The 26,686-nt window shown below is 34.9% G+C and overlaps 1 protein-coding gene across 1 annotated transcript in view; it reads left to right on the forward strand.

Moving 5' to 3' along the window:
- The first annotated feature begins 15,002 nt into the window (after positions 1 to 15,002).
- Positions 15,003 to 26,686, forward strand: part of LOC120629788 — a 149,530-nt gene continuing 137,846 nt past the window's right edge. The window contains exon 1 of the mRNA XM_039898832.1: positions 15,003 to 15,165. Coding sequence (XP_039754766.1) covers positions 15,003 to 15,165 — 163 coding nt within the window. The remainder of the gene's footprint in view (positions 15,166 to 26,686) is intronic.

Raw genomic sequence — 26,686 nt, forward strand, 5'->3', positions numbered from 1 at the left:
ATTGTGTCTCAAAAGAAACCGTGTACACTACTAATACTGAAGCATCAAAAACCCCTCAACTTTAGTAGTGTTTCCCGAACAGGCGATTAGTCACTCCATACCATTTAGCATTTTACAGTAGTTATTTTATCTCTAATATTCTAAACTTTTACTATAAAATGGTAAGGTTTGTGAGCTAGCCAAATTCCACGGGTGTGAAGTGCGCGGGGCGTTTTCACTATTTTTGGCCACAATGGACTGAATTAATGAATTACCCACTGATGTACGAGACAATATTAATCCTCGTAATATTAAGAAAAAACTGAAGTCCTTCTTTTTAAGTTAGGATCATTTTTATACACAACATGGTAAACTGGCAATAATGTTCTGTAGTTAACGTACCTAGACCTAATTCTCTGTTAGCATATATTACAAACCTGGGTTATTTTCTGATGCTTGATTGAAGTATTTTTTATTTTTTTGGAAACTTTATGTAATAAATAAATAAAAATAAATAAATTAAAAAATGGCTGAATTAGGGTTCTAATTCTGTGGTCTAAACCCATGTCATTCTGAGAACAGACCCTTGCCCTGTAGAGGGCTGGTTATGTGTTAATAATGATGATGATGATGAGTTGCTAGAACCTCATTTTTGAATAATCATCATCTAAAATAACAGCAGGTATACCTGGTATTTAAGATAACGAAAAAAACGTTTATTTATTTTATTTATACTCTTTATTTGTACACCACTCAGAAAAACGAGACAAAAAAAAAGAACAAACACATGAAGAATGAAGCAGGATACAAAAGGCGACCTTATCTCTAAGTAGCGATGCCAGGCAACCTTAGGTTTAGGAAAACTAAAAAGAAAACAAATAGGTGGGGTACACAATTTATACATACGAAAATCTACATACTAATACATAAACCAGACTACACAAATAGAAAAAAAATACTATTGATAAATATAAAAAATAAATATAGTAATACATATCTTAATATACCATAAATACTTAAATATCAGTTTGAGTAGATAAATAAATAATAACAGTCGTCTTTACTGAGCGAGATAATGAGCCTTAACAGCATTTTTAAATATGCCCAATGACTTCGACTGGTTAATATTAAGTAAAAGTGAAATGCAGGAATGTTTGGGAAGCGGCCATGAGGCGGGTAAGCCTGTATAACGACAGCTGTTCCGGTTAATAACGACCTATGTTCCCGAATTGAAGTGGAAAAAATGTACGCAGTATCATGTAAAATACATTCAAATGGTTCCTTTTTGAGTTTAAAACGCCGTTAACAGAAATAGATTAGCATTAAAGTGAAAGTTAAAACTAATTTTGTCTACTCCTCTGCTTTAAGTCCTCTTTAAAAGATTCTGAAACAGTTAACTCGGTGCCAATGTCCTAATAACCAAAATATCATCAAAAAAAAACAAGACTGATTATTTGGAAAAATTTTAGGTGAAACTGTCGAAATATTCGAACATATTTGTTTTGCGATTTTGTTACGGTCAGTTTATGAGAAAGCGTGTTCCAAACGTTGATATAATTTTGTAATGAATTTTGTAATAACACTCCTTAGTTTCTTTTCCAATCTCTTCTGCGCAAAAGGTTACCAAGGTCAACAGACAGCCACATTCTTACCGCAGGATGCGTGATATCTCTTTGAATTTAAAAACGCATATTCGTATTAGTATGTATTTTATTTTAAATTATGCGCAACCTGCAATCTGTTATCCTTTTGTTTTCCTGATCCTAAGGTTTCCTGGAAGAGATCGCTACAAGCGATAAGGCCGCCTTTTCTATACTGCTACTATCTGTATTTTTTTTATTCTTCTTCTGCATTCGGTTTTTTAAAATAAAGACTATAAATAAATAAATCAAATTCGTGTTTTAATACTCTTTATTATTCAACAGTTGCATAAATAACTATTAACTTATCGTATTGCTTTGTCTCTTACATGAAATTAAGATAAATAGACTTTCAGTGAATAAAAAAAAAATACAACTTGATGCCCCCGATGCATGTTATTCTCTGAACCCTGAGCTTGACTCTATCGAAATGTTATTTTAAATAGTCTATGTAAAAACAACCTGTCAATCTCTTACTCTGTGTAAAAAAGTGACATATATATAACTTATAACTTAGTGGTCCTGGACCACTGGACCAGTGGACTTCAGCTTCACTTTCGGGCGGCCGAGTTCGAATCCTAGCACGCACCTCTAACTTTTCAAAGTTATGTGCGTTAAAAGCAATTAAAATATCACTTGTTTTATAGGTGAAAGAAGACATCTTGAGGAAACCTGCATGCCTGAGAGTTCTTCTTAATGTACTCAGAGTTGGATGGTGTCCGCCAATCTGCAAATGCACCCATGTGTGGTTGTTGTTAAAATGCAAAATGTTAATAGTTGATGTTGGAAAAGAGCAACTGCTGAGTTTCTTTCTGGCTTCTTCTCTGTAGAATCTGCCTTCCGAACCGGTGGTAACTTCCTAACCAAAAACAGATAGACTTATATTAGGTCTACTTGAAATAATTTTTTTTAAAATTTTGAATTTAAATTTTGCGGTGGACTACGGCCTAAATAAACCCTTCTTTGTGGGATCCGTGCTCTGGAGTGGGCCGGCAATGGGTTGATATGCCGCCCGCTCAGATAATTGTTTTAAAAAAGACCACGACAGCATGTCTTTTAAGGTTGACCAATACGCGGACTAAGTCACGCTTTTAAATTTTTACATTTTAAAATTTGATTGTATTAATTTCTCATTTAGCAGCTGTCAGCATCTGAAAGGTGCAGTTGATTTCAAGATGGAAGTGCATGAGACAATGCAGTGTTCCCGGCACCCGCACCATCGACCGTAGTGCGGGTAGCACGATTCTTGCGCGCGCATTTGAGGCCAGCGATGACACTAGAATATAATCACAATGTATTGAGATATTTTTATTTTAAGTTCTATTGAAGCTTCCCGTTTTTGCAGGTAGTTCTAATGACACTTTACAGGGGTGCTTTTAGTGCCTAATGACAACTGTTCTATATCAAACTTGCTCTTTATCTCGCTGTTGCCCGTGCTAAAAATATAGATATGGAAGGCCCAGGTATTCAAATATTCACTGCAATACCCATAATGTTCAGGATGGCACTTAGATCTTTCATTAATTAACATTATTATTGAAGCTAAATACCTAGTTTCTCATATTAAAGTATTCATTTTATAAAAGACATCAAAGCCCACCAACCAGCTTTAGAGCAGTGTTGTGGGTCTCTCCTCTATAAACCTGACTTCCCACGGAGTGAAATAAAACAACTAGACTGACTCTAATACTGTATATTAGGCTTCTCTATAATTCATATTACTTGTTACCTTCAAATGACTCTACTACCAGTTCGGAATGCTGTCTTCGGCAGAGAAGACCACTGGCAAGAAACTCTACCGTTGCTCTTTTATTCAATCGATTAAAACAACTTATAAACACAATTACAACATTGTCATATGTAATAACGCTAGGCCCTTTGATACAAGACATATAAGACAGGTCGAACATAACTACTATTATCACTTATAACATCAGGACTTTTGGAACAAGTTGTTTGTATAGAGCAACCTCTGCTACATAAACTGTCGGTATAAAGTTATGCTAGGGCTCCATATATGATACCTAAATAAACCAAAGGATGAGATATACTTATCTGATGCTACATCAGGTACAACCATAGTACCAACAACTTTTAACAACTTATCTCAACTCCATCACCAGTATATACGACTCTTGTTTTGCCACAACAATATTTCGTTAAGTATGTCGTTTCCATTATAAATCATCTATTCCCAATTTGTAACGTTCTATCCACAATACTTTACTTAATCTTCTATTCTCCATTCATTAATTTTAAATCCGTCCTCACTTTTCTTTGCCGCCAATCTAACTTGTCAAACTCGCGTCTCCCGCCATAGATCCTATACTTTTATTTGACAGTCTACTAAAGTCCATTATTCTATTTTCAATACATTGTCAATGAGTATACAAACTATTATTTGTTGATATATTTAATATAATCATCGGGTTTATCATAGATAAAGTGCTGTAATTCCTTATTTCCTAACACGGCCATTCTGACAAGTACTTCGTTCTCGAAGTACATAGGGTTATTCTTTTTTAGGTATATGTTTTGTATCATAAGTCCTTAGGTACATAGAATATCCTAATCTTATGTACACCTCTATAACGTTAGTTTAAATGGTATATAAGCACAAATATCATCAAATCAGTTACATTCTGTATACACTTTTATCAATAAACTGTAAACAATATTCTATCAAAAGATAGGCATAATCAAAACATTTTATAATTAAAGTGAAAGAGACCAAAAAAAAAATTTCATTAAAATTCCACACCATTTTACATATTACAACAATATAATACTTCTAATAAAGTAAAATGATTAATTTTCAACAATGTAAATCAAAAATACTCATTTTCATTTATCTTGTACATTTTAACATGTACAATCACAATCCAAATATTTCCATCTCAATATAAATCTCAAACAATTTATCCTTTTGCCTCTAGTCCAACTTTATCAAAATATCCACACAGGTAATTGTATTTCCCATAAATTCTGTCATTAACATTGTTAGTCTCATTTAGTCACAGATGCAATCGGTACAGTCTAATAGTCAATCCAATATATACCAAAACACCAACACCCACTGGTGATATCAACAACATCATCACTCTCAAGTGATATCAATAACGTCATCACCCACTGGTGATATCAACAACATCATCACTCTCAAGTGATATCAATAACATCATCACCCACTGGTGATATCAACAACTTCATCACTCTCAAGTGATATCAATAACATCATCACCCACTGGTGATATTCATATTTTTTCCACTGTCCAAGTCAAGTAATATATAAGATAAATATAAGTAAATTAATATAAAAACGCTAAGATGGAATTATTTCTATTAGTTTACATCTTTTTTTTTTTATCATCTCATCATAAAATCCAAGGTTAATGTTTAATTGTTATTTCTATTATTCAAAGATTATTTCAATCTAAACATCAATTAAACCACCTGTTTAACAGAATATAATCTAATTATTTATAATGCAACTAATATATTTTCCTTTGCAGCAGCAACATTATTTTGTTTATACATAATTGTATTTTATTTATATCATTTTTAAGAACTTCTCTCAACATCATACTGAAAGATCTCTAACCTAACCTAACCCACAACATTTAAGCTGACTCCTAATACTTTTCTTCACACAACCCAACATATAAACCAATTTATTTAGCTATTCAGTAGTAATTTTCCCTATATGTATTGTTCTGATACATAATCATATTCTATTCTATTCTACCAACAAAATTTTTTTTTTTTTGTTTTGTTTTGTTTTGTTTTATGTGTATTCTTTGATATGTTCTGAATAATTTACATAATCTCTCCTATCTCGGCTTTCCTGACAAGTACTTCGATCTCGAAGTACATAGAAAAGTTCCTAAATGAAAGTTAACAGCTCAGCTAACCTGACTAGTTGCTCAATATAAACTTGAAATCTTGTATGTAATAAATAAGAATTAAAAGAAAAATCTATTACACATTCCGTTCGGCTAACCTGACCAGTTAATTTATTTTACCCTGGACAGACTAATAAAATAAAACTTAGCACAAATTCCATTTGGCTAACCTGACTAATTAAATAAAACTTGATAATTTAAATTTATCAAACTCATTACACATTCTGTTTGGCCAACTTGAATAGTTGGTTTTCACAAAATCAATTCTATTTTGGACTTAATCATTTCAGCAAAATAAACAAAGAGCCACTAGGCCATATCAGTTTCAGGTAATAAGTACTATCTTTCAAAAGTAGAAACCACAAAAAGAAAAAATAAATAAAAATATCACATCAATTGGTTCCCCGGACCACATATCCTTTAATGGAATTTTACCAAGTCTGGTGCTCTGTCTCCAAAGTGTTTCTGTTTTAGCACATACCAGCGATTAGTTGAGACATCATCAAAAACATCAAACCATGTACTATGTCCACATTTGCCGGGATGGTTATTAATTGGTTCCCCGGACCACATATCCTTAAATAGAATTTCAACAAGCATGGTGCTTTGTCTCCAGAGTGTTTCTGTTTTAGCACATAGCAGCAAAAAGTTGAGGCATCATCAAAAACATCAAATTCTTTAGTCCACATTTGATGGGATGGTTCTAAAAAAAGTAAATCTGCATTAGAGAAAGGCATAAATTGGACATGAATAGGATCCCACTTCTGATGCTAAAAATATAGATATGGAAGGCCCAGGTATTCAAATATTCACTGCAATACCCATAATGTTCAGGATGGCACTTAGATCTTTCATTAATTAACATTATTATTGAAGCTAAATACCTAGTTTCTCATATTAAAGTATTCATTTTATAAAAGACATCAAAGCCCACCAACCAGCTTTAGAGCAGTGTTGTGGGTCTCTCCTCTATAAACCTGACTTCCCACGGAGTGAAATAAAACAACTAGACTGACTCTAATACTGTATATTAGGCTTCTCTATAATTCATATTACTTGTTACCTTCAAATGACTCTACTACCAGTTCGGAATGCTGTCTTCGGCAGAGAAGACCACTGGCAAGAAACTCTACCGTTGCTCTTTTATTCAATCGATTAAAACAACTTATAAACACAATTACAACATTGTCATATGTAATAACGCTAGGCCCTTTGATACAAGACATATAAGACAGGTCGAACATAACTACTATTATCACTTATAACATCAGGACTTTTGGAACAAGTTGTTTGTATAGAGCAACCTCTGCTACATAAACTGTCGGTATAAAGTTATGCTAGGGCTCCATATATGATACCTAAATAAACCAAAGGATGAGATATACTTATCTGATGCTACATCAGGTACAACCATAGTACCAACAACTTTTAACAACTTATCTCAACTCCATCACCAGTATATACGACTCTTGTTTTGCCACAACAATATTTCGTTAAGTATGTCGTTTCCATTATAAATCATCTATTCCCAATTTGTAACGTTCTATCCACAATACTTTACTTAATCTTCTATTCTCCATTCATTAATTTTAAATCCGTCCTCACTTTTCTTTGCCGCCAATCTAACTTGTCAAACTCGCGTCTCCCGCCATAGATCCTATACTTTTATTTGACAGTCTACTAAAGTCCATTATTCTATTTTCAATACATTGTCAATGAGTATACAAACTATTATTTGTTGATATATTTAATATAATCATCGGGTTTATCATAGATAAAGTGCTGTAATTCCTTATTTCCTAACACCCGCGTCCTTCGTCTGCGTCGTTACGATTTTTAAAAATCCTTTGGTAACCGTTTATTTTCCTGGGGATTTTTTATATGTTTATAGACGAGCGCTTGACTGCAATACACACCTGATGGTAAGTGATGATGCAACCTTAGGTTTAGCGTGCTAAGATGCCTATTCACTCTTGATTTGAAGGGCAAAAAGAAGTATATGTTATTACATATTTTTAACTAACTCTGTGTCGAAAATCAAATCGATAGGTTGCTTAATTAGGTCGTTAAGGAAGAACAAACAAACAAGCAAACGAATATATTTAATTATAATACTAGTTAGGATTTTATACTTAATGCAGAGTCCATAAATTTTGGTTGATTTTCTATCTCTATGTGGGGAGAGCCGCAGCCAATTGGGCTTGAAAATACGGATGTGCGTATTTACCCTAGGGCCAAGAGAGCCATGGCCCGGGGTGGCAGGGCTGCGATGGGTAACGAATCTACCCTACTCGCTAAATAAAGACGCGGCGTGTGTTGGAGCTCGCAACTACCATTATTTCAATACGAGATAATGGTACCATAAAGACTTTTTCCGGTACTCAGAGCAAGTACATCGTGAAACCACTATGCCATTTAACGGAGATATTAATGCCTGAAGTAGGGAGATGAAGTTGAATATGCTACGATGTATTGAATGATGAGGTGAGGGAGACATGATGTTCCTAATCGGATCTAGTGGCTAGATCCATGCCATCTATTTTTATGCCATTTAAGATCTGGTCTTGTGATCTCGTTGCTTCTGACGCTCTAAAAGTCATGAGTTATTATGGGACAACAAGGTTGGGGTCTTAGCCTCAGGATGATCATTTGCCAGTGTTATTTAAGAAATTATGAAACCTTACGGAGAGATCTTTGATACCAGTTGGTTTAGTTAAAGAGGCCGCGAGTGCCGGCGCAAAAAGTAGTTACGTTAAATTAACTCTTTGAACATTATCATCATCACATATACTCATTACCGGCCCACTACGGGGTTAAGGCCGTCCACCACGCTGGCCTAGTGCGGATTGGTGGACTCGACACACCTTTGAGAACATTATGTAGAACTCTCAGGCATGCAGGTTTCCTCACGATGTTTTCCTTCACCGTTGAAGCATGTTATACTTTAATTACTTAAGACGCACAATCTTTAGCAATTAATATTTTCAGCAATTAAATATACGTTGATGCAAGTGATATTTAGTCGCAGAAAACGCATATAACTAAGAACAGTTAGAGATACGCACCTCTACTTACTCACTTACCTTACCTTACGATACTGAACTATGCAATTTTTCGGAATAAAGAGTACATTGAAGGGGTGATAACGCATTGGGCAGGAGCTCGGCTTCCCTTTCGGGGGGCCGAGTTCGAATCCCAGCACGCACCTCTAACTTTGTAAGTTAGATATGTGCGTTTAAATTTTATTTTTTTTTTTCTATTGTTATCCTGCGATCAGTCCTTGACTATGAGCAGATGTGTTCATAGATTTTTTAATTATTTTATGATAATTTCCCATTGGAAATTGTCATATTGAGGAAAGACTGGTTTAGCATTTATTTAGGTCTAGAATTCTTTTTTCTTTTTAGCCGGCTGAGACAATCTGGTACGGTGAGTTGAACTGCCAGCTGGTTGGGATGGTAAACGTTTTTTTGTTTGCGGTTGTGCGTTTAAGTAATTTAATTATCACTTGCTTCAACGGTGAAGGTAAACGTCGTGAGAAAACCTTCATCCCTAAGAGTTTTCCATAATGTTCTCACAGGCGTGTGGGTCCACTAATCCACACTGGGCCAGCATGGTGGGCTACAACCTTAACCCCTTCTCATTGTGGGACGAGACCCGTGCCCAGTGGTGGGCCGGCAATGGGTTGATATGATGATGATGACGAACTATACGCCGTATAAGGGATTGCTACGATTTTAAATTAAAAAAAAAAAACAATTATTTGATTTTCGGTTGGTATTTTACGCACCTTTAATACCGTCTGAATACCAACGTCAATATAATCCAAACTTCATGATTGTCCTTCGTCCTTAACTTTTTTGGGAGCCAGCGCTGAGAAACTTCAAAATTCAAAATTCAAAATTCATTTATTTCAAGTAGGCCTAATACAAGCACTTTTGAAACGTCAAGTCTGTCCGTGTGTAGTGACTCTACCATCGGTTCGGAAGGCAGATTCTACCGAGAAGAAGCCGGCAAGAAACTCAGCAGTTGCTCTTTTCCAACATCAAAAATTTACATTTTACATTTTAACATTCGTTTTTCTATCTTGTGAGCTGAGATGAAAGCTGAGTCGGATGCTTCCAAGCAACCTTGTCATTAAGAAACTTTCAGCTTTTATACATAGAAAAAGGTCTGGGGTTCGCTCTCTAACTTCGGCCGAAGCATCCCACAAGGCTAGACCAGAAATTATAAATTACTAATTTCGCCTGTTCGATATCGAAAACGGGATCTCCCACATTTTAGACTATCAGAACAACCCCATGGAGGTCGACAAATATTTGTCGGTCGGTCGATCTTAACAGCACAAAATGGCCATACATTTAAATTTCCGCTGAACTCCACAGGTTATTGCAGTTTGTTGTTGTATTTAAAGCCAGCGATTATGTCGTGAGCCAATTCCATTCTGATATCTTTATTTGCAACAAGATGATACTTCCTCTACACCATGGATTTTACTAATCTTTTTTAGATAGGAATCTCTCGCGAATCTGAACTATGCATATATATACCTATATCATCTAAAGTATAATATTTTATCTATACTAATATTGTAAAAAGGAAAGATTTGTTTGTTTAAAAGAAGAGGAAGGAGAAAAAGTATCATCATCATCATATCAACCCATTACGGGACAATGATTATGGTTTAGACCGTAGTCCACCACCCTGGCTCAGTGCGGATTGGTGGACACGAAGTAAAATAGGCTATAATTTATTGAAGTTATACTTCTTTTGGCGCGATGAAGAAAAATTATAAGAGTGAATTTTTGAATTCTACATCGTAAACATAATTCTACGTGGCATGAAAATCGATAACTATGTTCAAGTTGTATATTCTATTATTTTTATATTTAGAACAACAATTAACATTTTACATTTTAAAATTCATTTTTCTATCTTGTGAGAGATGAAAGCGGAGCCGGATGCTTCCAAGCAACCTTGTCATTAAGAAATTCATCAATTGTTTAATAACCTCGCTGTAATAAATGTGTTTTAACACATGCTTTAAACTTATGCATTGGTAGGTCCAAAATTACCTTAGGAATCATATTATAAAAGCGTATACTCAATCCCACAAATTACTTCTGCACCTTTCGCAGACGATATGCAGATGTCACTAATTTATGACCATTTCTTGTAAGTCGACTGTTTATAGACACTTTTTGTATATAAAGACTAATATGTTGTCTTACAAATACTATATTGTTATAAATATATTGTGAGGCTACCGTAAGTATACCTATTTCTTTAAATTTTTCACGGAGGGATTCACGTGATTTAAGTTTATATATTGACCGTACAGCTCTTTTCTGCAATATGAATACAGTTTCAATATCAGTAGCTTTGCCCCATAATAAGATCCCGTAAGACATCCCACTATGAAAGTACGCAAAGTAAACAAGTCTTGCTGTTTCAACGTAAGTAATCTGTCTAATTTTCCTGACGGCGTAGGCAGCCGAGCTTAGTTTACCTGCTAGTGTATCTGTATGGGTACCCCACTGTAGCTTACAATCTAAGGTCATGCCCAGATTAGATGCCCATTTTTAGTGATTCTCCATTTATTATATTTGATATTTGTACCCAATCTAAAATCGAACCTGGAACTTTGTATTTGAACCGTAGCGGTATATAGAGGTCATAATTCCTTATGATTGCTACATCAAGATTAGGTACATGACTTTTCCTTTGAAATTTTTAAAATATACATTAATATATTTCATTCCCGATTTACGTATAATTTAAAGCAATTTATACCCTTCCAAATTTCACCACAATTTTTAATAAACAATTAAGGCATGAACATGATGATATAAAAAAACCTAGATATGTAACAGACTTCCGTGAATAATTTAAGCAAATAAAATAAATAAGCACTGAAATGTAATCAACAATTAGTCAACGGCTGGGTGTATGGAAAAATTATTTTGGGTTTATGTTTACCTTTAAATTAAGACCATCATAGGTCTTAATTTGTAGATGTCATGAGCTAATGAATAAAAAAAAAAATCAAACAAAAAATAAAAAGGAACGAGGAGCTAATGGCTCCTCGTTCCTCGTTTGTCATGATTCAAACTAGGCCTACTATATAGTGCCAATATTTAAAACGTCAAGTAAGTCTGTTATTTTTTTATTGATTTATTTTATGAAAAATATACATTTTTTATGTTAACATAACAATATCTGTTACGGCGTAACAAAAACCCAGTCGGGTTGTTTGTAGAGACTCTACCCGGTGGTTCGGAAAACAGACTCTACCAAGAATATACGACAAGAAACTCAGTATTCACTCTTTTCCAATATTGAATATATACAATCATTTTTCCATCGTTAAGAGCGGAGCTGGCTGCGTCCAAGCTAGTCATTAAGATCAATGATGTAGTTGCTTGACCAACGAGGTCTGGACCAACGGCTCAATCATTGTCAATCCATCGACGGTCCACTACATGGCATGGGTCTCCTTTGAAAATAAAGAGTATTTTTTCCGTAGTCCACCATGCTGGCCGAGTACAAAGAACGCTCAGGCTTGAAGGTTGCCTTACCGTGTTTTCCTTAATAATTAAGGGTTAATTTTAAAAAGGCAAATAACACCGGAAATAATTGTTTTAATACACTATTTTAATAATGCGGTTAGAGTGTCAAAATGACATCATCTGGAATCTTGTTATGAAATACTCAACCCCACAATATGGTTTTATAAGAAACAATAAAAAAAAGCTTCTGGCAAGCTCTACGTACCAGGATTCGAACTCACGACTCCAGAAAAACCCTAATGCTCTAACCATTAAGGCACGACGCGCGACGGCTAGAAATGTGCGTATCTTTGGTTTGTCTATATCAATGCGTGAACTCCTTTGTTTCCAAACAAGTGGTTCGTCGACGGAGTGTTTATTGGTAGATAAATTAAGAGTTACACGCGCGCTTTATCGATAACACCGCACGCTAGATGCGGCATATTGGGGATGCCTTACCGGGAGATTTCCCAACTTTAAGGGAGAATTTGATTTTTTAATTACCTTAAATAATCACAAAAAGAGTGATGATCCATGGTGTAACGACTGAATTTGATTCTATTATTTGCATAAAACATGCAAACATTTTTTAAACTTCTATATACTAGATATTACTTTACTATTTTAAAGTTAAATAATGTTAAAATATAATATTGTATGCCCGTTTCCACTGTACCTAGGAACCGCCTAATCGTCTGATGACTTAAGCGATGCCTAAAGAAAAACCAACATTTAGGTGATAGGTATTGGTGAACGGTTGTTGTATGCCTAAGACTTTTCTTAGTCTTGCTCGTCGTTAGTGAAAACTGACATAATTCCTTAGTCAGATTAATGAAATATGAAATAAATTAATAACGATTAAATTATATTAATGAATACTACTCTATATATTGGTGAAAACTTGAATAAAATCAGTTCTATACTTTATGAGATTATGGTTGACAGATTTGGTTTAGAGCTAAATCCAGCTGATATTCCTAACGTTGGCACGGTTCCACGCAGACATGATTTGTATAACACTCTGCATATTAAAGTGGTTTCAAATTAAACGAAAACAAATTTATGTCGAACGCGTGGTATTTGTAAATAGCCATTTAAACCAAAACTTTAAGTGAATTTAATATTGAATTCAAATTAAAATTTAAAATTTCTTTATTCATGTAGGCCTATCACAGGCACTTATGAAGCGTTCATACATATATGTTTACATAATTGTAAGGGGATGGAGATAACTTCGTTCGCCAACTTAAACATAAAGCTACGAGGGTTCCAAACGCGCCCTGGTCTAAGAAGAGCCCACAACAAACCTAGCCGGGTAATACTCAAAACAACTATTTTAATATAAGCAATTTAAATATCACTTGCTTTTAACGGCGAAGAAAAACATCGTGAGGAAACCTGAATGCCTGAGAGTCCATAATGTGCTCAACGACGTGTGAAGTCCACCAATCCGCACTTGGCCAGCGTGGTGGACTACGGCCTATTTACATGCCCTACAGTGGGCCTGTAAATGGGTTGATGATGATGATGATGATGACTCAAAACGAGAGGTACAACTTATTTGACTCGTTGAATAGTTACTCTGGTGAAGGTGACCTTGAAAGTATATTATTGAAAAAATACACCTCGGTTTTGTATTCTTGTTGTTATTACGCAGCTAACTAAATTAACTGTATAACTATTTATTTATTAACTCTTTTTTTCTGTATAACTATTCATTTATTGACAGTCGATTGGCACAGTGGGCAGCGACCCTGCTTTCTGAGTCCAATTTCTGGGTTCGATTCCCACAACTGGAAAATGCTTGTGTGATGAACATGAATGGTTTTCAGTGTCTGGGTGTTGATATGTTTATTATAAGTATTTATGTGTATTATATTCATAAAATATTCATCAGCTATCGTAGTACCCATAACACAAGCTACGCTTGCTTTGGGGCTAGATGGCGATGTGTGTATTGTCGTAGTATATTTATTTATTTATTTATTTCTATTAGTTTAAAAATACTAACATGAATTAAACCCATGTTCTCTAGATTTAGTAATCATATTATTTATTCTAGAATATCTATTCAAACATGAATGTTGATGAAACAAATTTTTCTTCTAGTTTGGGTTATTGGCTTTTTGTTTTGATAGCAAAGATTCAAAATTTACTTCGCCAATGTTGCGTTGGTGGCTTGAAGAAAACACAAAGGAGTTTGATGGGTTTTTCTTGAGCGTACATAGTATTACACAAACTAACAAATAAACAAACAGACACACTTTCACATGTACAATACACTAGCGGACGCCCGCGAACTTATCTGCGTTGAACTTCTAATTTACCGAGTGATTTAAAAGTGTAACAATCTCACCATACATTATGCGTGTGGCGAAGTAAACGGTTTATGCAGCGCACGCCAAGATGGCTCTCAGGTTGCAGGATTTTATTTTACTTGATACTTTGTTCTGGCTAATTTACTGATCAATTATGGCCTCTGTGTAACTTTGATATGAGCTATTTATTATGGTACAGTTTTATCAAAATCTATACAGTAGTTTTTGAGTTACAAATCAATAAATATCCATGCCTCCAAACAAAATTTTGTAAGAAGTATGATTTTAGAAACTTTTTTTTAAATTGTAGATAATAATTGAAGGATCGAGCAGACCTGCCCTGATCGATGGTAAGTGGAACACCCTCGCTTATATATAGAGCAACATTGCGTAGGGTCTGCAAGGAACACCTTTAAACCGGAACTGGCATTCCAACAATACTGCTTAGCGATAGTAAAGAGCATTGTGGTAATACTTCCCCGGCCGAGCTCAGTGTCACAAAAAGCTGTAATACTTCTAAAATGGATGGATTGAAACTGCAGTTTTCAGGGAGAAACGGCCGTAGCGTGTGGTATCACTGCAGTAGTGTAGGAGCAAAGCTACGTCAGATGCCGCATGGCCGACCGCGGGAAACACCGCGTCGCGCCCGTACCGGCGCCGACCAAGAAACAGTACGCGTACTCGCCGTGCCCGCGCTCCGAGGAGGTGGGCACCGAGTTCGCGCTCCAGCTGCTGAGGACCCATCACCACGAGCCGCCCACGCCTGAGAAACAGCCCGGTGAGTGACGGCTTCGATATTCAAATTACATCTCTCATCTGTGGTTCGAATGGCGGGAAAAACTTTCGCAACGTTCGGAAAACTTTACGTTCACCTTGCATATAACAGGAGTTAATTTCGATAGAATAGAATGTTCATATACGTATATACAGTACGGAGTAACTTATAATTTAATAGCTACTTCATTAATAATAGTAGTAGTCTATGATGTGTTGTGCCAATAAAAAGATTCTTAGCATTTAAGTTTCTTTTAAACTTAAATCTGACTAGATTTATAAATTATTCAAAAGATTCTTTTTTATCAAACAATTCAAAATTCTGGTTTCACCAGATTAAATTGAAAAGTTAAGAAAAAAAAAAAAAAATTAACTCGACATGCCTTGGCTCAGATCAGATGAGGAAACTCCACTATGATCCACCCACTCCCAAGGAATATTCCAGTGACTTTTAAGGATTCTCTGTAAAATAAAATTTCTCATCTCATGTGATTCAAATAGTGGAATAAAGTTTCGCAACGTTCGGAAAATATTCGGATACGCTACATAAGTGATGAGGTAAGTTCGAAAGGTGGCTATGTCTACGGACTTAGTATTGAAATCCGCACACGTCCTAGAAACAGCCAAGTGAAAATAATAACTCTTATCGGTGGAACAAAAGGCGGGAAAAGTTTTTGAAACGTCTTACGTGATCTTACGTGTTCTGTTTACGCAGTGAAAGTTATTATAATTCCGTCCATAAAAAATATTGAATTGTCAACTTGCAAACCAGATCTCAAACTATCATAACGTGAAACAAGCTAAAAACGAGCTGACCACGCATGGAAACGAGCTGACACTTTGTTTGGGACGTTTGACAGTTACGCCATTAAACAAAAGAAATCTTCAATCTATCATTCAAGTGGCGGGAAAAACGTAAACTCCGTTCGGGAAACGTTAGCTACAAAAAGTGCGGATCTCTCGTGATGTAATAAAATATATTTTTCCTATTTAACACAAAAAACAGATCGTGACATAACCAAAACATTGTAAAGCCACTAATAAAATAAAACCCCACGACATGCGTATACAATAGCAGCCACCGTGGCGAATTTATGTACGAGGTTTTTTTTTCGAAAAAAAGTTACATAACATGTACATAAGATAAAGTGTAAGAGAGTCAAGTAAACTATGTTTTTATTTTACATTTGTTAAGCAGAGTGCTACAACTACTCGAAGATTTAATGAAAGGAACGGATTATAGAATCAAGATGTCAAGATCGCGGGAGAAAATCAACTCGTTATTAAGGCTGTTTATTATGATTACTGGATTGTAGAGATATGTGTTGTTTTTTAACCCCCGACGCGAAACGATGGGGGGTATAGGCTTGACCAATGAACCGATTTTGATTTTGTTAGTTTTGTTTAAAAGGTTAATTAGTCGGTAATGTTGTTTAACATCGACCGTGTGTCGTCACGGTAAGCGGCATGACGCAACTTTATAGCGTCACGTTCTCGATTCCTTTGCATAGGTGCGCGTGAATACGACTGATAATATGTATTTACAAAATTCTACTATTTTTATTATTTTAAACAATTTTTTATTTATTTCATTTTATTATTTATAAATTCTAATATTAACGTATCGAATATGCGGAGCGCCCTTTACTTTTTTAGAAGCATTTTTATCCCTAAGCTTGTGAGCTTTATAATTTTCCGTGTAACCTAGTAGGCCTGTCAGCTTTAAATTAAAAAAAAACGCAAAAGCACTTGTAAAAATGAAGGTAAGCGTACTCGCTGTGCCCTTTTAGGAAGTAGACAACAAGCTCGAACTTCAACTGTTAAGGACCCACCAACACTAACGGCTCACACCCCAGACACAATCTGATGAATGGGATTCAACTTGTCGGAAAAACTCTTCCACCTTAGGTTCGCTAGAGACTAAAGAAGCTTTATATAAATATTTTAGACGATTTGTTTCAGAGTTATATCATTAATAATGCCTGTTGGTGTGACTTTGCCTGTTTTTTGGATTTTGGGGTTTTGTCTAATAAAGCAGGAACTCTATCTAATAAGTTTAACTGGCAAGCCAAGCATAGGTAAAAAGTGCTATTTATTAAATCCTGCGGGTAACTTTTTCCAGCAGCTTTTCCGGAATCCTATGAACATCTGCAGTATGCATGATACATTTTGCCAAGTTTCATTAAAATTGGTGCAACGGTTGAGTTGCATATAGGTAACAATAAAACAAACAAACTGATACACTTTTGCATTTATCAGTTCCTATTTTATATACGACAAGGTATTTGATATGAAAATGTCATTTAAAAATGATACTGTTTAAAGCGATGGTAAAGGGTGCTACCGTCGCCCTACCCTTACTTGTGATTTCGTTATCGTGCTTAGCTTGATAAAAATTATATTTCAAATCATATTCAGGAAAAATATGGAAATCAATAAAAAATTCAAATCATATTCTAGAATGACAAAGAAATCACTAAACGTTTCAAATAATATTCCAGAAAGACAAAGAAATCACTAAACGTTTCAAATCATATTCCAGAATGACAAAGAAATCACTAAACGTTTCAAATAATATTCCAGAAAGACAAAGAAATCACTAAACGTTTCAAATCATATTCCAGAAAGACAAAGAAATCACTAATTGTTTCAAATCATATTCTAGAATGACAAAGAAATCACTAAACGTTTCAAATAATATTCCAGAAAGACAAAGAAATCACTAAACGTTTCAAATCATATTCCAGAATGACAAAGAAATCACTAAACGTTTCAAATCATATTCCAGAAAGACAAAGAAATCACTAAACGTTTCAAATCATATTCCAGAATGACAAAGAAATCACTAAACGTTCCAAATCAAATTCCAGAAAGACAAAGAAATCACTAAACGTTTCAAATAATATTCCAGAAAGACAAAGAAATCACTAAACGTTTCAAATCATATTCCAGAATGACAAAAAAATCACTAAACGTTTCAAATCATATTCCAGAAAGGCAAAGAAATCACTAAACGTTTCAAATAATATTCCAGAAAGACAAAGAAATCACTAAACGTTTCAAATCATATTCCAGAAAGACAAAGAAATCACTAAACGTTTCAATTTATATTCCAGGAAGACAAAGAAATCACAAAACGTATCACTATAAGTTCAAATCACATTAAAGGAAAAACAAACTAAGGGACTTAAGTATAGCCCTATTCTAATATAGCCTTATAAATAACAGTTAATTTAAGTAGATACAGCAGGTACGGAGACTTACTTGGCACTCAAGTATGTGGGCATAGAGTTGACAACCACAAACAATTTAATTGTTTTTTTATGAGTGTAGTGTTTGTTTATCATCATTATTTCCATATTAAGACGAAAGTTTAGGTGGGATTCTCCATACAAATTAATTTGTTTAATGTCAGGCTTCGTCCGTGGCTAGTTACTACCCTGCCGACAAAGGCGAGCCGCTAAGCGCTAGTGCCGCTATATTTGGCTTTCCGGTAAGATTTCGCGTAGAAACTGACTAGGGGTTTGGTTATAGGTTAACTGACTTACTCCACGACAGGTTAGCCCACTACCATCTTAGACTTTATGATGCAGTCTTAGATGGTCAAGGGCTAACTTATACCGAAATAAAACCCTATTTCCTCCCTGGATAATGCCTCTAGAGCAATCATTCTTTTCCGTAAAATCGAAGTCTTGTGTAAACTACACGCTATCATTTCTTCTTCTTGGAAAGCTGAATACTTTAGAAAATCTGACCCCATAAAATGACCAATAAGGCACCTTTTTCTGCAACGTTAAGAGGACTCAAAGGCAAATTGAAAAAAATAACATAAAATAAAGAGGAATCCTACACGTAATCTTTCTTAAAAAATTTCACGTCAAAAGTAATTAAATCGATTCAGTTTTGGATAAGAAATCAGGGATATACAAACGTTGTATATATAGTACGTATTTAAATGTACCTACCCACCTAAACTTTTGTAACATTTCCGAATAACCTTCCAACGTAAATAGCTAGTGGTCCTAACCGAAAAATAAAGCAGTGTTAAATAATGTTTATAAATTTAAATTTGGGTGTCCGACATGTCATAACAATTTCCAAGATGTTAACATTAAATTAATTTTATGTTTTCTAAAACTAATTTAATTGAATACGTCATGTTTTAAATGGAGAGCGTAAACTCATTATGAAATGTACTCGTGTGTTGTGTAAACATAAAATAACGTTTTTGAACGTTAAAGCTCAAATAGGGTTATTCTGATAATAAATTTAAAAATGTTAGGGGAAAATGTGACATTCACTGAGTAAATTTATATATTTTTTTCTTTTCAGAAATGTAGTCCCATGAAATTTAACATACAGGTTTATATATATATTTAACTTTAGCTGTGCCCTGTCGCTTTGTCCGCGTATTGCTACTTAATCTAAGACCTTCCTCAATAAATCAGATACCTAACGTAAAGACTTTTTTAATCGTACCGTTATAGTCGTAAAAATATAATAGGCCCGTTTTGACATTTGTCATCGCGACGTAACTAGTTATGGAACCATAAGACTCTGTACTCGATACTCACGATAAATCAATTCAAGTTAGTATCAGTACTGGATTGATATTATTATGTATTGTAAAGTGTTCGTTCGTTCAAAGTATTCCTTTAACTTCACAACCAATACGCGTAACTGGATGTTGATTATACGTCCACTTTTCAACATGTTGAAACAGAGTTAGTACTATATAAAAACAAACACAAAAATCGAGTCAAATCACTATGTTTAAATTAATGTCCAAAATAGAAGAGCCATAGTTAACGTAAAAGTAAACAATATATATCAAACTTAAACGAGCGCACAGTCAACTTTACAAGATGAGGAACGAAAAACTGCGCAGTGCGCGCGGGGACGCTTCAGTCATGTGCCGCTTGGTCAGATACATCAACTCAGACTCATTATTTAGAACACATTTTGAGAACCAAGCTCATTCGTTGCAGTAAAAATAACTACACAATATATAATTTCGATATTCAGTAAAAAAATGGTTACAGCTCTAGTATAAAAAAAAAAAGACTGAGAACGTAACTGTTTTCGGAACGTTTCGCAACAATTATAAATTGCATGCTACTATGAAGTAAGCGCAAAAAGAATACTCGCGATATATTCTTTCGTATTATTTAACGTCCCAAAAAAATTTACGTATTTTTTAAAACACTGTATGTAATTGATTTTTATTTTTTTGTTTCTTTCAGTTTCGTTCCAAGTTACATTCTATGGTCTTGCACAAATGTCAAAACGGGCCTATTACATTTTTACGACTATAGTGCCAAATATACAAACCTATGGATATTAAGTACAGATATAAAAGATAACGGTGCAACTTTTTTTCAACGTATTTAAACAAACAACTGAGGTGTAGGTTATTAAAATATCTGTAATGCTCTAAATGAACTCCCCGGGGACCCACTTTCGTTTTCCCTTTATTCAGTCCCAGCAGTAAATTCCTCATATATGTGGCAATACTTTATGTATTCAGTATTGTTAAGACTTAACGTATTGTTAACTTTTGTTAAGACATGGAATACATAAAGTACACTTAACTTAAGACTAAGTGAGGAGTGATGAATATGTTTGTCATCTACCTCCTATCATATTCATCAGACCATCACGAAATTTTGGTTGAACTAAATCGGTTTCCATTTGAGTAAGTTATGGTGTAAAATCCTTAAACACTTTTGCCCCCTCTCCCAAAGGATCTGGGCTGAATTCTGGTATAAAAAGTAAATTATCTCCTACAAGCTACAACGTAGTATGAACTCAAATAATGCAAAGTTCAATTTCAATTCATTCAGTAGTTACAGCGTGATGCGCGGCCAAGATCACGCCGGACTGACAGAAAAAATTTAAAAAAATACAATTATGGCTTCAGTATCGATTATGGAGTGCCCTACAAAAAATAATAAACTACAGATAAATTTTGAGAAAAAGGTAAACCGCCGAATCCAACTCGGATGGGCAGCGTTCGGGAAACATCGAGGCGTCTTTTCGTCCATATCCCTTAGTGTCTGAAGACCAAAGTCTTCTAACAGTGCGTGTTACCAGTGATGACTTACGGAACCGAAACGTGGCCTCATAAGAAGGCTCAGAATCACTCTTCGGGCGACGGAGAGAGCAATGTGTCAGGAATGAGGAGATCCGTAGAAGAACAAGAGTTACCGAGATAGCTCAGCGAGTGGCTGAGAAGCGTAGCTCGGGGAACCGATGGACGTTGGGGTTCCAAAGTGCTGGAATGGCGATCCCGCTCAGGTAAACGCAGCGTTGGTCGGCCCCCAACGAGGTGGACAGACGACATCAAATGAGTCGCTGGGAGCCGCAGGAAACAAGCGGCCCAGGACCGTGGATTTTGGAACTCCCTACAAAAGACCTATGTCCAGCAGTGGACTTAAATCGGTTAAAGTGATGATGATTATGACAGATAAAGTTTAAGATTGATTTATAATATGTTACATTTTATAAATAATTAGCACGGCCGTTTGCGTAATTTCATCGCCTATTCGACACCTCTATGACAGTAATTTTTCAATTATCGTTACTTATCCTGCTAACCAGCGTTAGAGCAGCTTGGTGGGTGTAAGCTCTATATTCTTCTCGCATGTTAGTCCTATCAGTGGGACATTAATTAGGCTTAAATATGTTAAATATTTATTCTCCGAATTAACATAGGTAATTAATTATGCCTGAGTAATTAACATAACATCGATCTGTTTTGTATAATTGATAGAATCATGTGGTTTATACCTTCAACCGCTTGTGAAAGAAAACATCATCAATATGTGATGTCTTACGGGATGTGTGATGTCTTACGGGATCTTATTATGGGGCAAAGCTGCTGATATTGAAACTATATTCATATTGCAGAAAAGAGCTGTACGGTCAATATATAAACTTAAATCACGTGAATCCCTCCGTGAAAAATTTAAAGAAATTGGTATAATTACGGTAGCCTCACAATATATTTATAACAATATAGTATTTGTAAGACAACATATTAGTCTTTATAAACAAAAAGTGGATATAAACAGTCGACTTACAAGAAATGGTCATAAATTAGTGACATCTGCATATCGTCTGCGAAAGGTGCAGAAGTCATTTGTGGGATTGTGTATACGATTTTATAATATGATTCCTAAGGTAATTTTGGACCTACCAATGCATAAGTTTAAAGAATGTGTTAAAACACATTTATTACAGCGAGGTTATTATACAATTGATGAGTTTCTTAATGACAAGGTTGCTTGGAAGCATCCGCCTCCGCTTTCATCTCTCACAAGATAGAAAAATGAATGTTAAAATGTAAAATGTAAAATTTTGATGTTGGAAAAGAGCAACTGCTGAGTTTCTTGCCGGCTTCTTCTCGGTAGAATCTGCCTTCCGAACCGGTGGTAGAGTCACTACACACGGACAGACTTGACGTTTCAAAAGTGCTTGTATTAGGCCTACTTGAAATAAATGAATTTTGAATTTTGAATAGCTTTTGAAAGCTTTTTCCACTAAATGCCTCTTCCAATAGGAGGGGAAATTAAATAAATTTATTATTATTGTTAACATTATGCTCCTTCAGTCGCCTCGTACGACATCCATGGGAAGAGGAGGGGTGGTGACATTGACGCACACGGCACACAGAAAATATTGAATCATCAAAAACACCTCCACTTTAGTAAGGTTTCTAGAACAGGTGGTGAGTCATTTCACTCCATTTAGCAGTTGACAGAAATTAGTTTAAGCCTTAAGTTTAACGTTTACCATGAAATGGGGAAAATGGGAAAAGTTTGAGAGCCAGCACAATCCGCGGGTGTGAAGTGAGACGTGTTTTCACTCTTTTCGGATACTGTACATTCTTTATTCTTTTTATGTATGAATTACTATAGTAAAAATTCGGCCATGCAGAGGAGAACTCTGCTCTCCGTTATACTGGAAATTAAACCATAACATATGCTATAAAAAATTGTATGTACGAATTACTATAGTAAAAAATCGGCGATGCCGAGGAGAACTCTGCTAAGTAAAACGGTTACTGGAAATTGAGACAAAAAATATCGTTATAAAAAAACACACTTCCGATCGGCTGGAATCTGAAACCATTTAATATATAAAAAACGCAGAACTTACAACCAATTTTCATACCACCGACAATAATACCAATCTAAAATTATTTCCAACCAATTTCATTCCAGTAAAGCTATGTGGCCAAAGAATTCTTGCATGCGATTGCATTTTGGTTAGTCACAAAAGCTTAGTATTTAAATAAGCTAAATGGATATATTTTCAAATGTCAGAACGTGAAAAAACACTGCATTACTATTCTAAAATAAAAATTACAATTCAATTATTTTAAGTAGTACAAGTACTTTTGAATCGTTTTAAGGATAAAAAGAAGTGCTATTGCGTACTAAATGTTGTTTCGGTGTTCATTCAAGACTCAATTTCCGTCCAATCATGCGGTGAATGGTAATATCTGCGAGGTAATTACCCGTTTACTCGTTTTCGAAGGAATTCGTAACGATAAATTAATCTTGTATTCCAGTTAGCGCACACGGGAAAAGTCTGCCAGTATCAGGTTTATGTACCTAGTTTAAAATCACAACACATTTAAATTCATGTTATTTATATCTTTATAACTGTAGCTTAATTGGTAAAGCGTTCTAATCCTGCTGGTTCTAAATGGTAAAATTATATTTACAGCTACAGCTAGTATATACTCGTACTAGCTGTTGCCCGCAACATCGTCCGCGTTTGTTATTGTTTTTAAAGCATCCCGTAGGAACAGTTTATTTCGGAGATGTGTGGCATTCAATTTAAAGTTCTTATTTTTAAAATAAAAGTGTTGTATTTAAAAAGAAGTTGTCCATTTATTTTTAACTCGCGATAACTTCTAAATTTAACGTCCAATTGGAATGAATTAAAAAGTATTTTACTGCTATATTAATACTCTTGATGATAAAACTATTTATTTAAACAAGAATTGATACTGTGATTATAATTTAACTCACTTTGTTTTCTATCGGCTATTTTAATTCTACCAAAATTTAACAGCACAAAAACTGATTTTGTAGGTTATAATTAGTACTTAAATCATGTACATACTTTTTATGCATAAGCAATAGTTTTACAGGCAAAATTTTGCTACGTTAGGTTTTTATTGTTATTTTCTTAAGATCTTTTTGTTTTTTTAAATAAATTATAACCTATGCTACTTTGAGATAGTTTCGCTTTTGTTAGAAATATTGGTAAGTAAGAGAACAGAATGACCTTTTAAACTTCTACCACTGCTTGTTTTTCCACAACCACCGGTTAGTTCTCCCCCTTATTCCCCTGACATTGACATTTCTCCTACCAAGACCTACAGTTTCCGTTCAGGAATCGGGATTACTCAACAAATGATGTCGTATCGATATTATTTATTTACTGATTCTTAGTGCTGTTTATTAAAATTTGTTTTATGTCCAATACTTTCGGAGCCTATTGGGTACAAACCAACAAACAACAAACAAAAAAATCTTTCTTCTAGAAAATCCTGTTTCGCACAGGGTTCCTTGCTCAATGCTTACCTAGATGTTAACAAATAAACTATAGATAAGTCTGAACACGTATTTTTTAGTTGCGATAAGATGTAAGTACCTAAGACTTCTTCGAAATTAGATTTATACTGCACAATGAGGTGTTCCCCACGATGTACAAGTCTGTACACATACCTAATTGCAATAAAGAAAATACGTATTCAGACTTATTCTCCGCGGCCCGGTAACACCTCGTAGCGCAGCTTTTACCAATTTCATTTCCCGCTATTTTAAACAATTCTGGAAGCATTTTATTTTTATTTTTTGGCTGTGGGGAAACCATTATTTTTAATGCCAAATGTAGTAGGTCGTTGTATCATACTTAAAGTATAAAATAAAACTTCAAGAAACTGAGACGTCAGGTCTACGGTGAAATTGAATTTTTACAGAATTCCTGGGCTGCACAAAAGCGTAGTTGGTGGCAGTGGCGTGCGCAGGATTTTCGACCAGGGTATGCATAAAATGGAGAAATTCCCCTCCAATACCAGTTATATAAAATATTTTGGGTATGCGAGCTTTTGTACATGTATGTAGTGTACGCCACTGGTTGGTGGCCACCTCATAGCGTCGTGAATTTCTCTCCAGCACATTTTTTCCTTTGCATTTCTTGGACTCTCACATCCAAAATATTAAATTTATTATGAAGTACATAGCCACGAGCAATGGGGTCGCTGTGAAAAAGCTAATGCCACCAATTTTGTTTAAATCGAATATGGACAAAGGATGTTGAACACATTACTCTCCTCTAGTCGAAAATAAAGGATCGATGGTCTCAATACTTAGCTCCAGGGTCCAAAATGTTGTTTGATATCGTGTCACTTCAACCACTTTTAGGTACGGCTAATGGCACTGTGTCTTAAGAATCACGTTAATGGCACTTCTAAAATTCTTTGATCTCATCTCTCGGACGAGAGCAAGTTTTGAATACTTTTACAAAGAAATCTGTTACGGTTAGACGCGGTTTGTATACGTCGCGGGATAATAATTGATAAGTCGAATCTTTGTAAAAATCTTGGATAGGAAAAACTACAAAAGATTTCGTATACCATTCAACGCCATTCATGCCCGTTTTCACTAAGGCCGAACAAGGCAATCCCTACGTATACTTACACGTAATCTAAGGAGAATACTAGTCTTGTCAAAATCTCTGGATAAAAAAGTAAAGTCTTTGACAATAGAATATTAATCAAAACACAAAACATTAATTATAATAAACTACCTGTACCCTGCCACGCTTCGCTGTGGCACATTGTGGTTAAATGGTTGAGAAAAATAGATAAAACAATCCTTGATGCGTATTATATATCATGCTAAAATTTCAGCTCGATAGCAAAAAGTTCTGCACCGATACTTTTTGAGTTTTTGAAGCGTACACAAGCCAAAATAACATTTATGTATATATCGATTATTAAATTTATTATAATTATTGTTCAAACTTAAAATTTCGACAAGTGGGCGACCACTAGTATTCTTAAATAAACAAGTAACCCAGACATTTTAGTGAACAAATTTCAGTGTAATGCTATAGTTTAAGACTACTGAACATTTCACTAAATTATTTCTTAACTAAGGAACTTAACTACCCTTTAAAATAAAGATGGCAGACAGTTCTTTTCAACATTTAAAATGTCGGTCTAGTAACTGAAAGCCACTTACGAGAATCTGACTCGGTTTTTATTAGACGCTACACTGTGCTCCATTCATTTTCTCAGCTCTGGAAAACCGTATTTAATTTAAAAATGACCGTTTTCTTAGTTCCTTATAAAAAAGCCGAAAAGATTTATAGCTAAGTAAAATAACTTTTCTAGAAGAAGATTTAAAATCGCTTTAATAGGTTTTAAAAAGGAAATTAAAAATTTGAGCATTAAAAACGGACCATTAGACAGCTGCTGCATTATCATACTGTTGTAAAATCTT

This window comes from Pararge aegeria, chromosome 15 (genome assembly GCF_905163445.1).
Source record: "Pararge aegeria chromosome 15, ilParAegt1.1, whole genome shotgun sequence".
NCBI lineage: Eukaryota > Metazoa > Arthropoda > Insecta > Lepidoptera > Nymphalidae > Pararge > Pararge aegeria.